General features: G+C 45.5%; 1 protein-coding gene across 1 annotated transcript in view; it reads right to left on the bottom strand.

Moving 5' to 3' along the window:
- NWD2 (NACHT and WD repeat domain containing 2) overlaps positions 1-13,938 on the bottom strand; it is a 202,674-nt gene extending 188,736 nt beyond the window's left edge. The window contains exon 1 of the mRNA XM_007449400.1: positions 13,788-13,938. Coding sequence (XP_007449462.1) covers positions 13,788-13,938 — 151 coding nt within the window. The remainder of the gene's footprint in view (positions 1-13,787) is intronic.
- Positions 13,939-16,227: the final 2,289 nt, after the last annotated feature.

Genomic DNA, 16,227 nt, shown 5'->3' with positions numbered 1-16,227 from the left:
AGGAATGCCTGGGAAGGCTGGATCTGTGGGTAGACTGTCCCCACCTCCTTTCCACTTTCATCTCTCTTAATATGACTTTGAATTCAACAAGTCTTTCTTGAGCGCCTACTCTGTGTGAGTACTCAATATTAATTATTTTACTGGAACCTAATTACTTAATATTGGCTTAGAGTCAGTTTAAGATTCATGTATTTGGAAGAGTTTTAAGAAAAGAAGAACGCTTTGTTTCTATGTAGAGCTCACTGTGTGTATATGACATTAGAATTTAGTCCTCAGAACTCCGTAAGATATACTGATACAATATAGATGTTTTTTGTTCTGACAGAAAAGGAAGATTGACATTCTAGACCCTGCCCCAAATGTTTACAACAGGTAAACATTTGGCAGTACTGAATCTAGGATGCTAATGTTGTGATTCTTGGATGCCGTGGTATCGAATGAAATTCCTGGCCTAGAAACCTGTACTGCCCTGCCCCCATGAGCAGGTGCTGGCAGAGAGGCAACTTACTTACACATTTTGAGGGCAGCAGAGTGTAAAAAGGGACCCCTCCCTCCCGCTTATACACCCACTAGACCCGCCTGCAGAGCATGGGTCTGCTCTGCTCCTATCCTATCAGCAAAAGTGAAACTTTTTTTTTCTTTTTGACACAGTTGAGATAGATCGTAAGTTTCCAAAAGGAAAATGGTAAGGAACAACAAAAAGAAAAGATTAGAAAATAAGTACTGAATCCAAAGAGTGAGTTTCAAATACTTAAAAATCTTGGTGAAAGTACCAAAGCATTTGGCTAACCCCTCGATTTCCTTTCTTTTTTAAATAATCATACAAGGTACCTCCAGGATGGCAGGCTCCTGGTTTCCCTCCACCCTGCGGATGCTCAGCATTCTGGCTGCCTGCCCCAAGAGGGACTAGACTGCCGAAGTACCTAGCTCTTTCCAAGGAGTACCAAACTCAAAGTTCGAAAGCAAAAATTGTTTCTGTTTCAAAATTCTTAGATGCCAGGGCCTTCTCCCTCAACTCCATGCTACTCTGAGATTTATAGGGCAGAATTAGTGAACAGCTGAATTAACCCTTTCCAGATTCCAGTTAACATCCATCTACCACTGGCTGTGTTTATGCACTGGTTCACCCAAGAGCTCCATCTCCTCCCTTCTCTTCATGCCTCCTCTGTACTCGCTTCCACCCCAAACTTCAACAGGAATATGCCTATGTTATTTCCTCAATATAATTCAGGCTTACAGTAACACTTACAGGCACACAAGAATGATCAACTTACACAAGGGTTGGGGCATTCTACCATAGCAGCCACTTGGAATGAGACAGTTTTCCATCATACATGAGATTTGTATTGAAATCCTTCCTAGATAAAGATGGCTGCTCATTTTTTTTTTTTTTTTTTTAACAAGAGTGGTCCTTCCCACGTAAATGTGGCCACAACATGCTCTTTGGAACATCTGCGGCGAAGCAGACTGTGCATCAAGGCCTAAAAGATTAACAGGAGTTAAAAAAATGACCTATGAACCTTCATGTAGATTTAAAGCAACATTAGAGGGACTCTATGTGTGAAAGAAACGTTTTTAGTGTAAGATTTTAGTACATCTTACATTAAAAGGAGAAAGTGCTAACTTTTTATTCTCTTTGAATGTCATTTTATTGAAATCTGCTTGCTACGTATGGTTTCAAAAGAGGTTTCTTTTTCCAGATAACTTTTTTGAAAGTAAGTTATAAGGTGTGGCTGCTCTTTTATTTAAAGATGTAACTTATTAACTTAACGCCTCATAATTTGGGCTGAATTTATGTGTTAAACCAACATTTAAAAAATATACTGTTTTACATAGTCCCTTCTAGCTAAAAGCTTACATGATTATATAGGTGGCATAATTTAGGAACAATGACCCATTTCATGTCACAATTTACAAAAGAGCAGTTATTCAAGTAATTCTCATTCCCTTGTAAACTTATACCTCTTCTTTTCTGTATCGCCTAAGTCTTTTAGCAAATTCTGATCTAGAATGTTTAAGCCCTCCCTATCTTTCAGGCATTGTCCTAGGTGCTTATTTATATATTTCTCATGCTAGCCCTGTAAGGTAGTTACCATTGTTATTATTCCGTGAGGTGTTATGCAAAAAACCAAACGAACTTTTTGGTCAACCCAATATTATGCTCAACATTCAGCAGTTTGAGGGGCAGTGAAACTTGAGGAAATTAAATGCTTTACCAAGATTATAACAAATCTCTGGATGCAAATCCAGATGTGCCCCCCCAAATTCTTTCACCTTAGCCAGTCCACACTATAGTGCATTTGTTTCATTGTATGCCTTTTACTTATCTATTACTGCATAACAAATTAAAACAATCCTCACTCATTTTTCTCTTGGATCTGCAATTTGGGCGGGGCTTGGTGGGGAGGGGGTTTCTGCTCCATATACCACTGGTCTGCCGGGAGGACTCTGCTGGGGGTGGGCGGGGGTGCTACCGCTCACTTCTCTTAAGGGATCTTTTCAAGGGTGGCTGGGGTCTAAGGAACAAGTGTTTCAAAGATAGAAAATGAAGTGACCAACTCCTAAAAGCCTGGCCCAGCCATTTCTTCTGTATCCTATTGGCCAAAACCAGAGAGCCCAGATTCAAGGAAAGACGTCATAGATTCCACCTGTCAAAGGGAGGAGTGCCAAAAAATTTGGGGGCCACGTGACAAAAGCCTCCCAATTTATAAGATTTACTAGTTCGGAGTGATTTCATTAAATTGTGAAATTCCTATTTTATGAATGCAATCATCCCCCACAAGTTTGCATAAACATACCTACCAATGGTAGCTTCTCAGAGGTGGGAAGGTCTGGATCTTTTTACACTTTTCCTGCATATTCGTTTTACTGTTATTACAGTGGATTCTCTACATAGATTATTTGGGCTTCCGAAGAGAATGACCCTGGGCTTAAGAGGGAGCTTTTATTTTCATGCCTTCTTTTCAGTGGTCTCAGCAGAGAGACTGCTTCTCATCACCTGCAGCTGGACCAGTTTCCCGGCTGGCCACTCCACTACAGTAGAGAGGGCTCTTTCTTAGATTCGATACATCTTGGTCTTTCCCTTTTAACAAAACTTGACCAGTTCATGCCTGACTGGGATATCAGATATGACAGTTTGATTCCAATTATTCCAATTGACCTTTGCACACAAACGTCCCTCTCACAGCCAGTGTTTGCACTGATATTTTTGGCAGCTGTGCTGATCCTGCCTCCTAGATGGATGAGTCTAAAAAATAAAGGCAGCAGCATGTGTCTCTTACTTCCTTTGTAACTCTCCACACCAATCAGTTAGGAGTTTGGTTTGTACAATGCCTATCTAACCAATAGTGCAGCTGATGCTTAGAATAAAATCTAAAGAAAATATATTCAGGGGCAAGAATCTCTCTGAATGATACTATACATAATGGATCAGATTCAGCATTATGAAGGATACCCTTTCAATTTTGTGATTTCATTTCTGAGTTAGATTCTGCAATCACTCTTGGAATAAGGCACCTGACATCTAGGCTTTGCTCTCTGTTTTGCGTGTACCCGCATGTCAAAGTCTTTGAAATATTCTGGATTGAAAATGAGATTTCAAGGAAGTATTTAATTGGAAGTGGGTATTATTCCCTTTGAATTGCATCCAAAGCTGCAGTTTTTTAACCTTTCAGTAACTTAGTATCACACAAATCTTTTTCTAATTATACAACAGCCAACATATGTTAATTTGTAGAATGAATTCTGTTTAATTACAGCAAAAAATATGATGGAAACTGAAGCTCTGAAGAAGTTATACAAAGGAATCTTTAAGTTAATATCATTTTCTTTTAGATTGTACATAACTCAGCACCTATGAATCCTTGTGAGCCATCTACTACAAGTTTTACTTTTATTTAAATCACACGATCATTAAGAACGAGACTTAAAAGAATTTCCTGAGTTGAAAAGAACTGTCCGCTTACTTTATCAAACTCGACTGCTTTGTAGATGAGCGTCTGTTACTCTGTAGGAATTCTATCATTCACCATCTTAAAAGGTGTTTGTGAGTTTGTACTTTTTAGTTGTCTATTGCAGCGTACCAATGTACCCCAAAACTTAGTGGTTTAAAACAAATTATTTCTAGAGAGATAAAGTGACTTTTCCCAAAGCCCTGCTAAGCACTTATCTTACAAAAGTATTCTGATATGGATATTTGCATGTAATTTCTGCTTTTCTATATAAGGTATGTAACACCCTATAGCTCACTGTCTCCTCTTCTTTGTATTAAGATATTTCACTGGGATATAATTTGGGGTATGTCAAACTAGATGATCTGATTTAAATGATCCTGGGTAACCGAAGGCTTCCACCGTGTACAAATGTTAAAATCAAAATAAGTGAATATTCGTGCTAGGGCAGAGAAGCCCTTCTGGAGCAGAAGACTCCTGGACTCTCTTTACTGCCCCGCTTACCCTCTCTAGAATCGGGTGGGAAGTTAAAGCGTGACTTGTTTGACTGGAAAATGTAGGAAGAATAAACCAGGCAATCTCCACCCACCTGCTCACCCCTCTCCCTGGGGAAGTGACCCGTCTGTCCACAGAGAGCGTGGCTGTGCTCCCCGCTCCAGACTCCTGTTCTATGAAGCAGACCCTCCGTCCCTCACCCTCCCCAGCCCCACTGCCAGTGTGGGGGCAGAAGACTGTCTCATTCCGATGTTTAGTGCTAGGAAGCACAAAAGCATCCTCTGGTGTTACCTTTGTCAGCAAAAGTGGTGATAATTTGATCTCCTATCTGCAAACTCTTTGGTCTTTTTTCCCCTCAGTTCAGAATTTGGGGGGATCTAGAAGGGTACAGTTTACGGAGTCACTGTCAAGCCTCAACAACTCATCATCATCACAACAGCAACTATTATGATTAGTAACACTTGTTGAGCACTTGCTATGTGTCAGGCTATCAGTTTACTACATTTTCATGTGTTATCTCATTTAATCTAATTATGACAAAGCCAAGCCAAAGAAACCACACAATATAACTGGGACTTTCAGTAGCTTTCATAGTTGGCCACCATGAAATTCTCCCCTCCCTGCATGCACATGCCTCACCCCACATCACGAGGTGGGGTCTCCTTCCCCTCCCTTTGACTCTAGGCTCACCTTAATGACTCACATAGATAGGATGCAGGGGCAGGGAAAGTGACATTTTGGGACTTCGGAGTCCAGGCCTGAAGAGGCCCAGCAACTTCCACTTCCTTTCTCTGGGGAAGCCAATCCCCTACAATGAATCCTGAATGATGAGAGTAAGCTGGAGCGAGGGAGCCCTCATGGAGGAGCACAGAGGAGCCAGACACAGGAGTGAGAAATGTGTAAACCAGTAAATCACTGGTTTAAGTCACTGCATTTTGGGGCAAGTTGATACACAGCAACAGACAACTGAAACAAAATACAAACTTGCAGACGCCCTTTAAAATGGCAAATGCACCATTGCTATGGTGTAACAAGAATTTTTAAAGATCAGTAGATGATTTATTAAACCATAAAGTCACGATCTATTTGGACACAGAGTACCTATATGGTCCAAGTCACGCTTTCTTAAATGTCATTCTAAATGAGCCACTTTCAAGGGACAAACGATACCATCACCTTAAGACACCAGCGCCACTCTTATTCAAAAGGAATAAAAGCTCTTCGTTGAATAATCAAGATTATCCCTCTCTATTCCCTGTAGAGATCTCGCCATCTCTTTGCCTCATATTCCATTACTGTAGAGAACAGTTTCTACACCCTGGCTCTCCACTCCTTCCTCGGGGGGGCCCTCCCAACCCCACATCCTCAGCCCCAAGCTGGCGTACTCACCCTCATTGTCTCTTTAATGCTCTGCTCATATTTTAGCTCAGTGCCCATCACATATAATTTATGATTCATGTAAACTCTGTGAGGGCAGAGACCCGGCCTGTTTTGTTACTGTTGTATTCTAAGCACAGAACAGCACCCATATGGAGTGGGTGCTTCACTCATTCGCTTATTAGTGGTTGAATAAGCGAATGAGTGAATATGCCTTCCCTCCCACCCCGGGCCAGATACTGTTTCTTGGGGCTGAACATCCGATAGCACTTCTCTCATTCTCTCCCTTGTGATGGAGGGGCTGGAAGCCTGGAGGGTCCTAGTCGTACTTGTGGCCAGGGTCCGAATGCAATCCCGTTCTGCCAGATGGACAATCTGTGTGAGATTTGGAGGGCAAGGGGAACCAGGGAGGTTCTTCTGCCACCAGCTGTGGTTGACACTCGGGTTCAGCGTGTGCTTGGAGAAGCCAGCCAGCTACTGAGTCCCCAGCGGCAACTGTGATCCTGGCAGTGGCTTCTACCTTTTCCTGCCCTCTGGGTGACAGCTTTGGCAATGTGACCTAAATGCCTAATGGTGCCTCTGACTTTCACTCCTTCAACCCTTACACTGTTTGTTTCCTACAGTATCTGGAACGGCTTTTATTTTTACTACTGAGTTCTGATAGCTTCACAGACGGCATTCCCTTGAGGGCACGAAATGCCTTGTTCCTATCGCATATCCATACCTGCAGTGTCTGGATCACAGTGGAAACTAATAAAGATAATAAGGATAATAATAGCAAACAATGTTTAATAAGTGTCCAGCACTGTTCTAAGTGCTTTACGTCTATTAGCTTATTTAATCTACTCAATAACCCTGTGAGGCAGGTACTACTGTCTTCTTTTAGAGATTATGAAACTGAAAACAAATAAGTTAAACAACTTGCTTAAGAAATCACTGCATTACACGGTGGACTGAGGAGTCGTCAAACCTGGCTAGTTTGGCTCTCAAGTCTGTATTTGTATCTAGTATTCTCTCCTGCCTGAATAATGTTTGCTGAAGGACTTGAAGACTCAACCACTAAAATTTTATAATTCATTTATTATAAATGTCCTGTGTGCATTTATCAAAAAAGAGCCGTTCACGATATTTTTCTTTAAGACTCTCAACTTTGAAAGATGTTCTTGCAGCATCAGAAGAGTATATATATGCTTCTTGTGCTTAACTATTTTTTCCAATGACTCATAAAACCAATGAAAAAATAAGGAGCGTGGATATTAGCATTGTAGGAAAGGTAAGAAGAACCCTGGTAAAGAATATTCATAGGTTTCTTGCGAATTTCTTGATGCACATCGTTCTGCCTCTTGTCTGGGAACACAAGCTAAAGCCAATGGCCATTGGATGCAGCAAATGCAGGGATTATCTCTCTCTTGTTACTGCGGCTTCTGCCAATTGGAGAATAAGCTTTCCTACCAAGACTCCAAAGGAATGGAGAAGAGTCAGGGAAGATGCAAAGACGAGTAAAGTAAAAAGTCTAAGTGGGAATGGACTCAGCATCCAATCATTAACATTGTAGACAAAAGTGCACAATCTTCAAAGATGACCAGCACATAAATCTGTGTGTGTGGGAGGGTGGGGGGATGGGAAACAAACAAAAGAGGCATTGGAGGTATCTTTCTCTCCACTCCAGATGTCTCCTGACACACAGAGGGATCTACTAGTAGCCATGGACAGGGCCAGCACTTATTCCTCAGGGGACAAGTGTCTTTATCTGATGGATGCATTTGGAAGGAAAATCTGAGCACAAACAGCCCAGCCCCTTCTTTCTCTCTTGTAAGTAAACCTGTCATTCTTCTCAGCTCTTCTGTATCTTACAGTCTAGAGGGCTCAACTCTGTCCATGGGGAGGGGTCTGGACTTTGTCCACTGCTGATAGTGATGGGGAGGGTAAGTCTGTGCAATTCTGAGGTTCAGTACTGGGAAACCCACTTGCCTCAAGTTAAAAGCCACATTCCCCAGTAAAGAGCCACAGCCCTTACCTGCAATTACAAAATCCCCCAGTGTTGAAAACAAATTTTTCCCCTAATTCATCTGGCAGCAAAACCTGAAGTGACCTCAGTCGATGGTGGCAAAACCTGACCTTGATGGACATGACGCCACTTACAGTCCTTATTACCCCACTTAGAGCTATGTGTCCAATACAACAGCCAATAATCACATGAGTCTATTTAAGTCAATTACTATGAAGTATTAAAAATTCAAATTCTGGGCTTCCCTGGTGGCACAGTGGTTGAGAGTCCGCCTGCCGATGCTGGGGACACGGGCTCGTGCCCCGATCCGGGAAGATCCCACATGTCACGAAGCGGCTGGGCCCGTGAGCCATGGCCGCTGGTCCTGCGTGTCCGGAGCCTGTGCTCCGCAACGGGAGAGGCCACAACAGTGAGAGGCCCGAGTACAGCAAAAAAAAAAAAAAAATTCAAATTCTTAGTCATACTAGATACATTTCAAAAGCTCAACAGCCATATGTAAATAGAGCTCTCACATAGAATAATGCAGATAAAGACCCTCAGCATTGCAGAAAGTTCTACAGTACAGCACTTAGTCACGTTTTCTCGTAAAACATATTCATATCTGGTTATCAGATATTAATAATAATAAACAACATATGCACCATGTTGCCCCTAAATCTAAAAAAATGTGGAATTGCCAAATCGCATCTGGCTCACAGGATGACAGATAAGGAGTACTGGCCTGCTTCAGCTTTTATTAGTTATAAAGGTAATATTTGGTCTTTTTTCAGGTTTAGACTTTACCTATTATGGACTGAAGGACTGTATCCCCCCAAATTCACATGTTGAAGTCCTAACCCCCTCAATGTGATGGTATTTTGGAGTGAAGCCTTTGGGAGATAATGGTTTAGATGAGGTCATGAGGGTAGGGTCCCATGATGGGACTACTGTCCTTAGAAGAAGAGACACAAGAGTTCTCTCTCCCCCATACGAGGATGAGGCAGAGACTGGAGTGATAAAGCCACAAGCCCACAGACATCAAGGACTGGCATCAAAGTAGGAAGAGGCAGAGAAAGTTTCTTCCCTAGAGCCTTCAGTGGGAGCACAGCCCTGCTAACACCTTGATTTCAGGCTCTAGACTCCAGAATCATAAGACTATAGATTTCTGTTGTTTAAAGCCCAATCTATGGTAATTTGTTATGGCAACCCTAGGAAATTAAGACGGATTTTGGTACCAAGAAGTGGGGTGCTGCTCTAACAAATATCTAAGAATGTAGAAACAGCTCTGGAACTGGGTAGAGGCTAGAAGAGTTTTGAGGTGCGTGCTAGAAAAAGCCAAGAATGCCATGAAGGGACTGTTAAGGGAGACTCTGGTAAGAGCGCAGAAAGAGGAGAGCTGGAGGGATGGCTTCTCAGAGAATAAACAATCACGACCAGACTATCGACGACAAAGGTCTTCTGGTGACTCTCAGAAATGAGAAACATGTTATTGGACAATGGAGAAAAAGTGACTTCTAAAGTAGCAAAGAACTGGCTGAACAGTGTTTTGTGGAAGGTAGAATTTAGAACCAATGAAACTGGATGTTCAGCTGGGGAGATTTCTAAGAAAGTATTGCAGGATTGGCTTGGTTTCTCCTAACTGTTTATAGTAAAATGAGAAACAGAGATGAATTGAAGTAATAACTGTTAAGCAAAAAGGAACCAGAACTTGATGATCTTGAAAGCTCTCTGCCTACCCATATTGCAAAAAGCATGTGGAGGTTTGTTCTGAAAAGAACAGTAAGGGTGTGGTCACACAACCATTTGGTAAAGAAATGAGTATATGTGTGAAGCATGGACCATCCCCCCCCTACCCCTCCCTCCCCCCGCCCAGCAGAAACACGGCCAGTGTGAACTGGAGGAGACAGGTTGACAGAAAGGAAGGCTGTCAGACCTCTTAGGCCCTACAGGACTGGAAACACAGGGCTACTGCCTGTGAACATGTGTTCTTCTTGAAGACAAAGGAAGAATGACCCCAAAGATTCAGAGGTCATCAGGGCTGCCTCCTTGGTTTCAAAGTTGGGAGAGGCATCACCTGGGCTTCAACAGGGGAGGTGGCCTCTGCCTAAAGACTTGGGGGCAGGGCCTCCTGGAGCCTGGGTGGGTGATTCTCTCCCGGCAGAGCCATAAAGGTGAGACTGTCGCCCCAGCAGGTCCAGAAGGCAAAGCATCACATCAAAAAGGATTATCCTAGAGCCTTAAAACCTAACGGCATTTGCCTTGTCAGGTTCCGGATTTGCTTGGAACCCTTACATCCTTTCCTTCCTTCCAATTTTCCTAGTTTTCTCATTCCTTTCGGAATGAAAAACTTTATCCTACACCTGTCCCTTCAGGGTATTTCGGAAGCCTATAACTCATCTAACAGCTTCACAGCTGGAGGGGAATTTTGCTTCAGGATGAGTCCTATCTGGAGTCTCACCCACATATTATTTAGGTGAGACTTTGGGCTTCAGACTTTAGAGTTGATACTACAACAAGACAAGGCTTTTGCAGTTGTTGGGATGCAATAAACATATTTGGCATGGCAGGAGGACATGAATTTTGAGGGAGGGTCAGGGGCTGAACGTTATGGATTGAGTGCTTGCCCCCCCCCCCAGTTCATATGTTGAAGCCCTAACTCCCAACGTGATCATATTTGGAGGTGGGGCCTTTGGGAGGCAATCAGGTTTAGATGAGATGATGAAAGTAGAGTCCCCAGTATGAGATGTGCCCTTATAAGAAAAGGAGCCTTGGGTAAGAAATGAAGCACAGAAGAGGAATATTATTTAACAGGCCCCTCCAACTTCTGTCACAGGGAGAGAGCTGTGCAGGCTCCTCTCCTCTGCATATTCACAGACAATTCAATTCAGGCTATAATCACAGTGGAGAAATTTATATGTGCTTTAGAACCACTGTTCCAAGGAGGTATAAGTGCCATTCTGGCAGAGAGACAGGGTTAAATGACTGGAAAAATTCCAAGGATTAATAAAGATGCCACAGATGGAACTGCTACATTGGTGGGAGGTGGGACTAGATGAAGTCCAAGGTCCGTCCACGCAAGAGAATGGGGGACAGTTAGTTACTCCTCTCCCACACTGGTTCTTCTAGAGTGTCTATTCACACAGTGGGGACAGGTCTGATGCAGATATACTTTTGAATAGGAATGTGTGCTTTAGAGTTCAGAAAATCCTGCCATTTCCTTGAATGCTCCTATGGCTACCTTTTCATGGGGGTAAAGTGGGTCAGGGCAGCTATGGTTCCTTCCTGCTACTCAGCTTCTTGTGGCTGTCAGGCTTCAAGAGGAAGGCCAGCATTGTTGACTACAGCCAGCTGATTTTCTTGACCATATGGGTGTAAGACATTTACAGAAATCAGGCATGGACCTAAGTACCGAGAGAGATGTTTTGAGGCCCCTGCAGGCTCCAGCTTGTTTCATTCTGCTAGATGAGTTCAGGCAACTAGCTTAACCTGGTGCCTCAGTCTTCTCCTCTGTAAAATAGGGAGAACACCCTCTGGTCCACCATCCTCACAGGGTTTGAGAACGAAAACCGAACTACTGACTGAGCTAACCAGTGTTCTTAAAACATGTATTATCTTAATTACTGATCGGGAAATTTCATACAAGCTTTGTAAAGCAATCTAAGGGAGATCCTTCCTGGATTCTTAAAAGTACTGCTAGGAGTTCAACACAGAGAAGCTTTTATTTAGAGCATAAACTGGATTCCCGCTTGTAAAGAAAAGCATGAGATACAATTCTTTGTCTTAATTTGACAGTGGAGAGGCTCTTGAGTATTGGCCAACAATCTAATATGGGATCGCACCAAAACACAACCATTTGCTTCCTGAGTCATATCCATAAAGACCTGGTGGTAAAGTGCTGTCTCTGACAGAGCATTTACGGAGATCGCAAAGCTTCATGTTCGGGCTGTTAAAAAAAAAACAAAACCTCTCTCTGTCTTTTCTATTTAATATACCCTCGGCTCTCCATTTGGGATAAAAGTTGAAGTCCTGCCCCTATTGCAATTCCTCAGGTAAGAGTCACATTTCTGGGCTTTTAAGATCAATGTGCAAGCTGCCCAGCTCAGTGACCAGAAGGCATGATTCACCCCCTCTCTTGTCTGCTGTCCTAATGTTAATACACGCTGAAGCTTCTACTGTATTTCAAGAAACAGGAAAACTTATAGAATCACATGTACTGGCTTAAGAAAAATGACACTAATCTTGAATATTAATTCAATATTAAGCTAACTTGATATAAATCCATTATCGCTGATTTTTATCCTAGAAATTACAAATGTAAAGAAAAATAAACTACTAATGATATTAGCAGACTTTTCACTGTATTTAAAAACAACTTCTTTAAAGAAAAGCGTTACTTAACTGGTTTTACGTCGGCACACTTAACACTTCTTATGAGGTTTTTTTTTAAGCTCAGGAAAATTAAATTCTCTCAAATACTGCTGTTTTATCAATATTTTTAAAAACAACACCGAAAACTTAAGTTGCAAACTTCCTTAGGTCCTTCAACGTGCTGCACAGCCCCACCGTTTTCTTTATCCAGATTTAAGTAAAAAATCCTGTAAGACATAGTTCAGATGAAAGGAATTTTAAAGAATGTACTGCAGCTTTAAAAAAGCCTCCTTAATTACTAAGTGCTGTGAAACCGAGTTGTAAACTGATAAAAGGACAGTCATACCCTCCCTCAAAAGTGTACAGCCCTTCTAATACTAATCACTGTGGGTTATCTATTTGATTCTTTTCCCAATCCCGGCGTCTTAAGGTGAACAGTACCTGAAATTTCTGCTAGCGTTTTATGAAACAGTAATTTTTTTAGAAAGCTATTTTTTATAGGTCCTCTGAATGCTTTTTACAGGCAACCAGAACCTTGGGTTTTGCAATGATGATTCTATCCATATGACTGTTAACTTTCTTTTTTTTTCCTTTACTTCTTTGTCAGAACCAAGGCTTGTTAGAGTGTAGCAAGTTTCCCATCTCACACGCCTATTTCAGTCTCCTATAAACTCATCTTAGGGCCAAACATTTATTTTTCTGGGAAAGAGCAACTCTTACAGTTTTATCCAAGCCAAGTCAAATGCATCCTACTTTTTGTTCACTTACTGGGAATGAAAGTTAACGTTCAGGACTGGGAATTGATAGGCAGTGAGGAGAGAAAAACTGACCACCTGGAGCTCAGCCACTGTGGTTTGTGAATGTAATAAATCAACAAGTTTTCATTTAGCAGCTACCAGGGCCCCAGCCTTTAGCTGGAACACGACTGAGAAGGCCAAGTTCTAGACCGGGGCGATCTAGCCCAAGACCCAACTGTAGAGATGAACTCATCCTGAACGCTCCACCTGGAAACCAGCGTCAGCCTGTTTCGGGACCGCACAGCGCGTTTCCCCTCGATCTCTGCGGATCTTGGGTTCACAAGGGTCTCCTTAGATCCCCAAGACAAAGGGTCCCACTAGCACACCGGCAAGAGGCAAGCCTCGGGGAACCCCATGCTCTCACTTCGCCTCGGCCTGAACAAGTGGCAGAGGAGGGAGCCCCCTTTCAGGAATCTGCCGCGGAGCCGAGAGCGAGAGGACGTATTATTTGCGTTTCACGGTAACCTCGGAAAAGAAACCGCTAAAGGAAAGAAAAACGGGGTGGGGGTGGGGAGTGGCAGGAAGCGTCCAGAAGCGTCTGTGAATACCTCGGACATTTCTTAGACCAAGGGAAAAGAACCCAGGGGACGAGAAACGGGTGTCCCAGAGGAAGTCAGCAGGCAGAAGGAACGAGCGAGGGAAGAAGAAAAGTGATTCAAATTAAAGTCCCGAGCGCTCAGGACAGCCTCGGTATTAGCTAGAGAAAGGGAGCGCCGGGGACGCCCGGCGCGCCCGGCTGTGCCATAGCACTCTCTGGCTCCGCCGCGTAGACGGATAGAAGGACAGGCGGACAAGCGCAAGCAAAGGACTTACCTTCAGGGTTGGCGCTGATGAAGACCCGGACGCTGCGGCCGGCTGGCATCAGGTGAGAAGGCAGGGCGGTGAGGTTCCCAGAGAAAGCCGCCCGCCGGAGCGCAGAGTCCCGGGGACAGGGCAGCTTGGTGCCCGCGCCGGCCGGCCACATTGCCTTCAGGGAGGAAGAGCCACCGACTCCTGCTTCTCGGGTTCCTGCCCGCGGCTCCGCGGAACAGCTAGGTCGATCCCCGCAGGCGGCGCGGCTCAGAGCCGCTCCGAGCCCGAGGCGACGCGGGCGAGCTCCGTGGCGCACACCAACGGCAGGCGGAGAGCGGCCATACGGACCCTCGGGCCCCTCTCACCGCCGCCTCCTGCCCCTCTGGGCGTCAGCCTTCGCTTGTTGTCAGGGCTCAGCGCAGTAGCGGGCGAGAGCGGGAGGTCAGCGTGGCGGCGGCTACGGGCGCGGCGCCTCTTTGCGCCAGGAAGCCGAGCCCATGGCCATGTCCCCGCCCGTGCCCGCCGCTAGAGGAGGGGGCAGTCAACGGGGCCCGGACAGAGAGGGCAAGTGGAGCGGACCAAACTTTATCTACAAAAGGCGTCCGGAGTTTATAGCCAGCCGCCTCCCGCGGGGCACAGGAATATCTCGCGACTCAATTAAATTAAGGGCGGCTCTGGCGCGGGGGGCCTCGGGCTGCCAGGGTCTCCCTGGCTTCTCTGAGGGCGAGCGCGGGCGCTCCTGGCTGCCTCTTCGGTGGACGACCAGAAAGAAATTAGCCCGAGATTTCTGCTACTCCTCCTCCAACTCTACTAAGGGTCAAACAAGCCCTGAGCATTTTCAAAAACGCTCGCATCCCGGCGTTTGCGCGTTTTTTTGCCTAAGTGCTGGGAATTCTTCCTCAAAGTTAGACGCACCACGGAGCCCGGACTCCCAGGGATCGAAGCACCGAAACTCGGGACCGTCTCGGGCGTCCTGGAGGGAATATCACCGTCACCGTTTCTCTTGGCGCAGGTGGCGAGTCCTGCCGCTCCGTTTGCTCCCCACGCCCAGCAGAGCCGGGGGTTTTTATAGCGAAGCAGCGCCGCTCACGTGCTCCTCGCCGCGTGCTCACGGAACCTTTTCTAGAGCCGATCTCCGCAGCGAGCCCTCCCGAGGTCTCTAAGTCTCCAGGGGTTATTTCCTGCTCCCGCCCGGGCCATTCCGCCAGCCCGGAGGCTCCGGGGCCCCGCCGCACGGGAGGATGCCGGGAGCCCCGCGCGCCCTGGCGCGCGCCTGGGCTCCACAGGCCAGTGTGGACTCGGGGGAGCGCCGCCCCGCGCAACGTCCCGCAAAGTGCAGGTGGCCACCGATTGGAGCCAGGTGCGAGAGATCAGAATTGGCGTGGAGCAGCTTTTCCAAGTTCGTGCAGAGCGTGAGTTGGCTCCACCTGACGCTGATACAACGTGGCCAGAGCGCATGGGGGGGACTGTTGCCTGGGGTCGGGGCGTGAGGTGGACAGTGCAAGGAGTCTGATCCACGTCCGGGGTGACGTGAGATATAAAGGGACCGAGCCATAAAATTGCCATCTCCGGGCCGCACTTCATTGCACCTCCAAAATTCTGCAAATCCCGGGGCACGAAGGAAGTGTGATTGTGCTGTCGGGTGGCGGAAGTGAGGAGGGCGTGCTTAGAGCCTTAACTGGACTTGGGTCTCCAAACCCCTTATGTTGAGCTTTAGGGCAGGAACTCCTGTCTTTTAGAGAGGAAGAAGAGCTTTTCCAAATCTTTGAGATTGGGGAGGGGGCGGGTGGGCAAAGGGTGAAGGTAGCTCATCTGCTGGTTTTAGCCTCTCACCTGGGGCTTCTGCTGTAGGCAGCTCCCGGCCTCCTCCTGGCCTGCACTTCTTGTGGGCCCTGCTGGTGGCAGTGAAGTCCTACGCACTGCTGTTTATTTTGTCACCCCGCTGCATCACCAGCACACACTTTCTGGGGTAACCTTTTCGGAGAATTGGGTCTCTGGGTTTTTAAGGCTGCCTCTTCAGTACTGAGAACCACGGGGCAGACAGCAGTCCTTACTTTGTAATAATTTGATGCAACCAATAAAGAAAACCTTGAACGTGCCCATGTATTAGTTCAACTGATCCCATTTAGCAAATTATCTCCCTCCTCTCTCCAACCTCATTACTCCCAGGTGGGAACTTTCTTCAGCAGTAAGGACAACTCTCTGAAAGCTCTCCTGATGTCCCAGGAGGTTCGGACTGGGCTCTCTGGAAGAGGTTATGAATATACAGTGTCTATTACAGTATCATCCTTTATGAATATACAGTATTTGTTACTGGAGAAAGGAGAGCCAGGACCACTTTATGCCTGATCTTAGTGTTGTTTATGAGACTGATAAGGAGTTGCCAGATTGTCAAGGGCTCGCCGGCCTTCCCCTCCTTCTCGTCCACCCCCCCACCCCCCACCCCCGCCTCCTTATCTGG

This window comes from Lipotes vexillifer, unplaced genomic scaffold (assembly GCF_000442215.2).
Source record: "Lipotes vexillifer unplaced genomic scaffold, Lipotes_vexillifer_v1.1 scaffold153, whole genome shotgun sequence".
NCBI lineage: Eukaryota > Metazoa > Chordata > Mammalia > Artiodactyla > Lipotidae > Lipotes > Lipotes vexillifer.
Note: the sequence above shows the minus strand (reverse complement) of the source record. Positions and strands in the feature narration are given on the sequence as shown.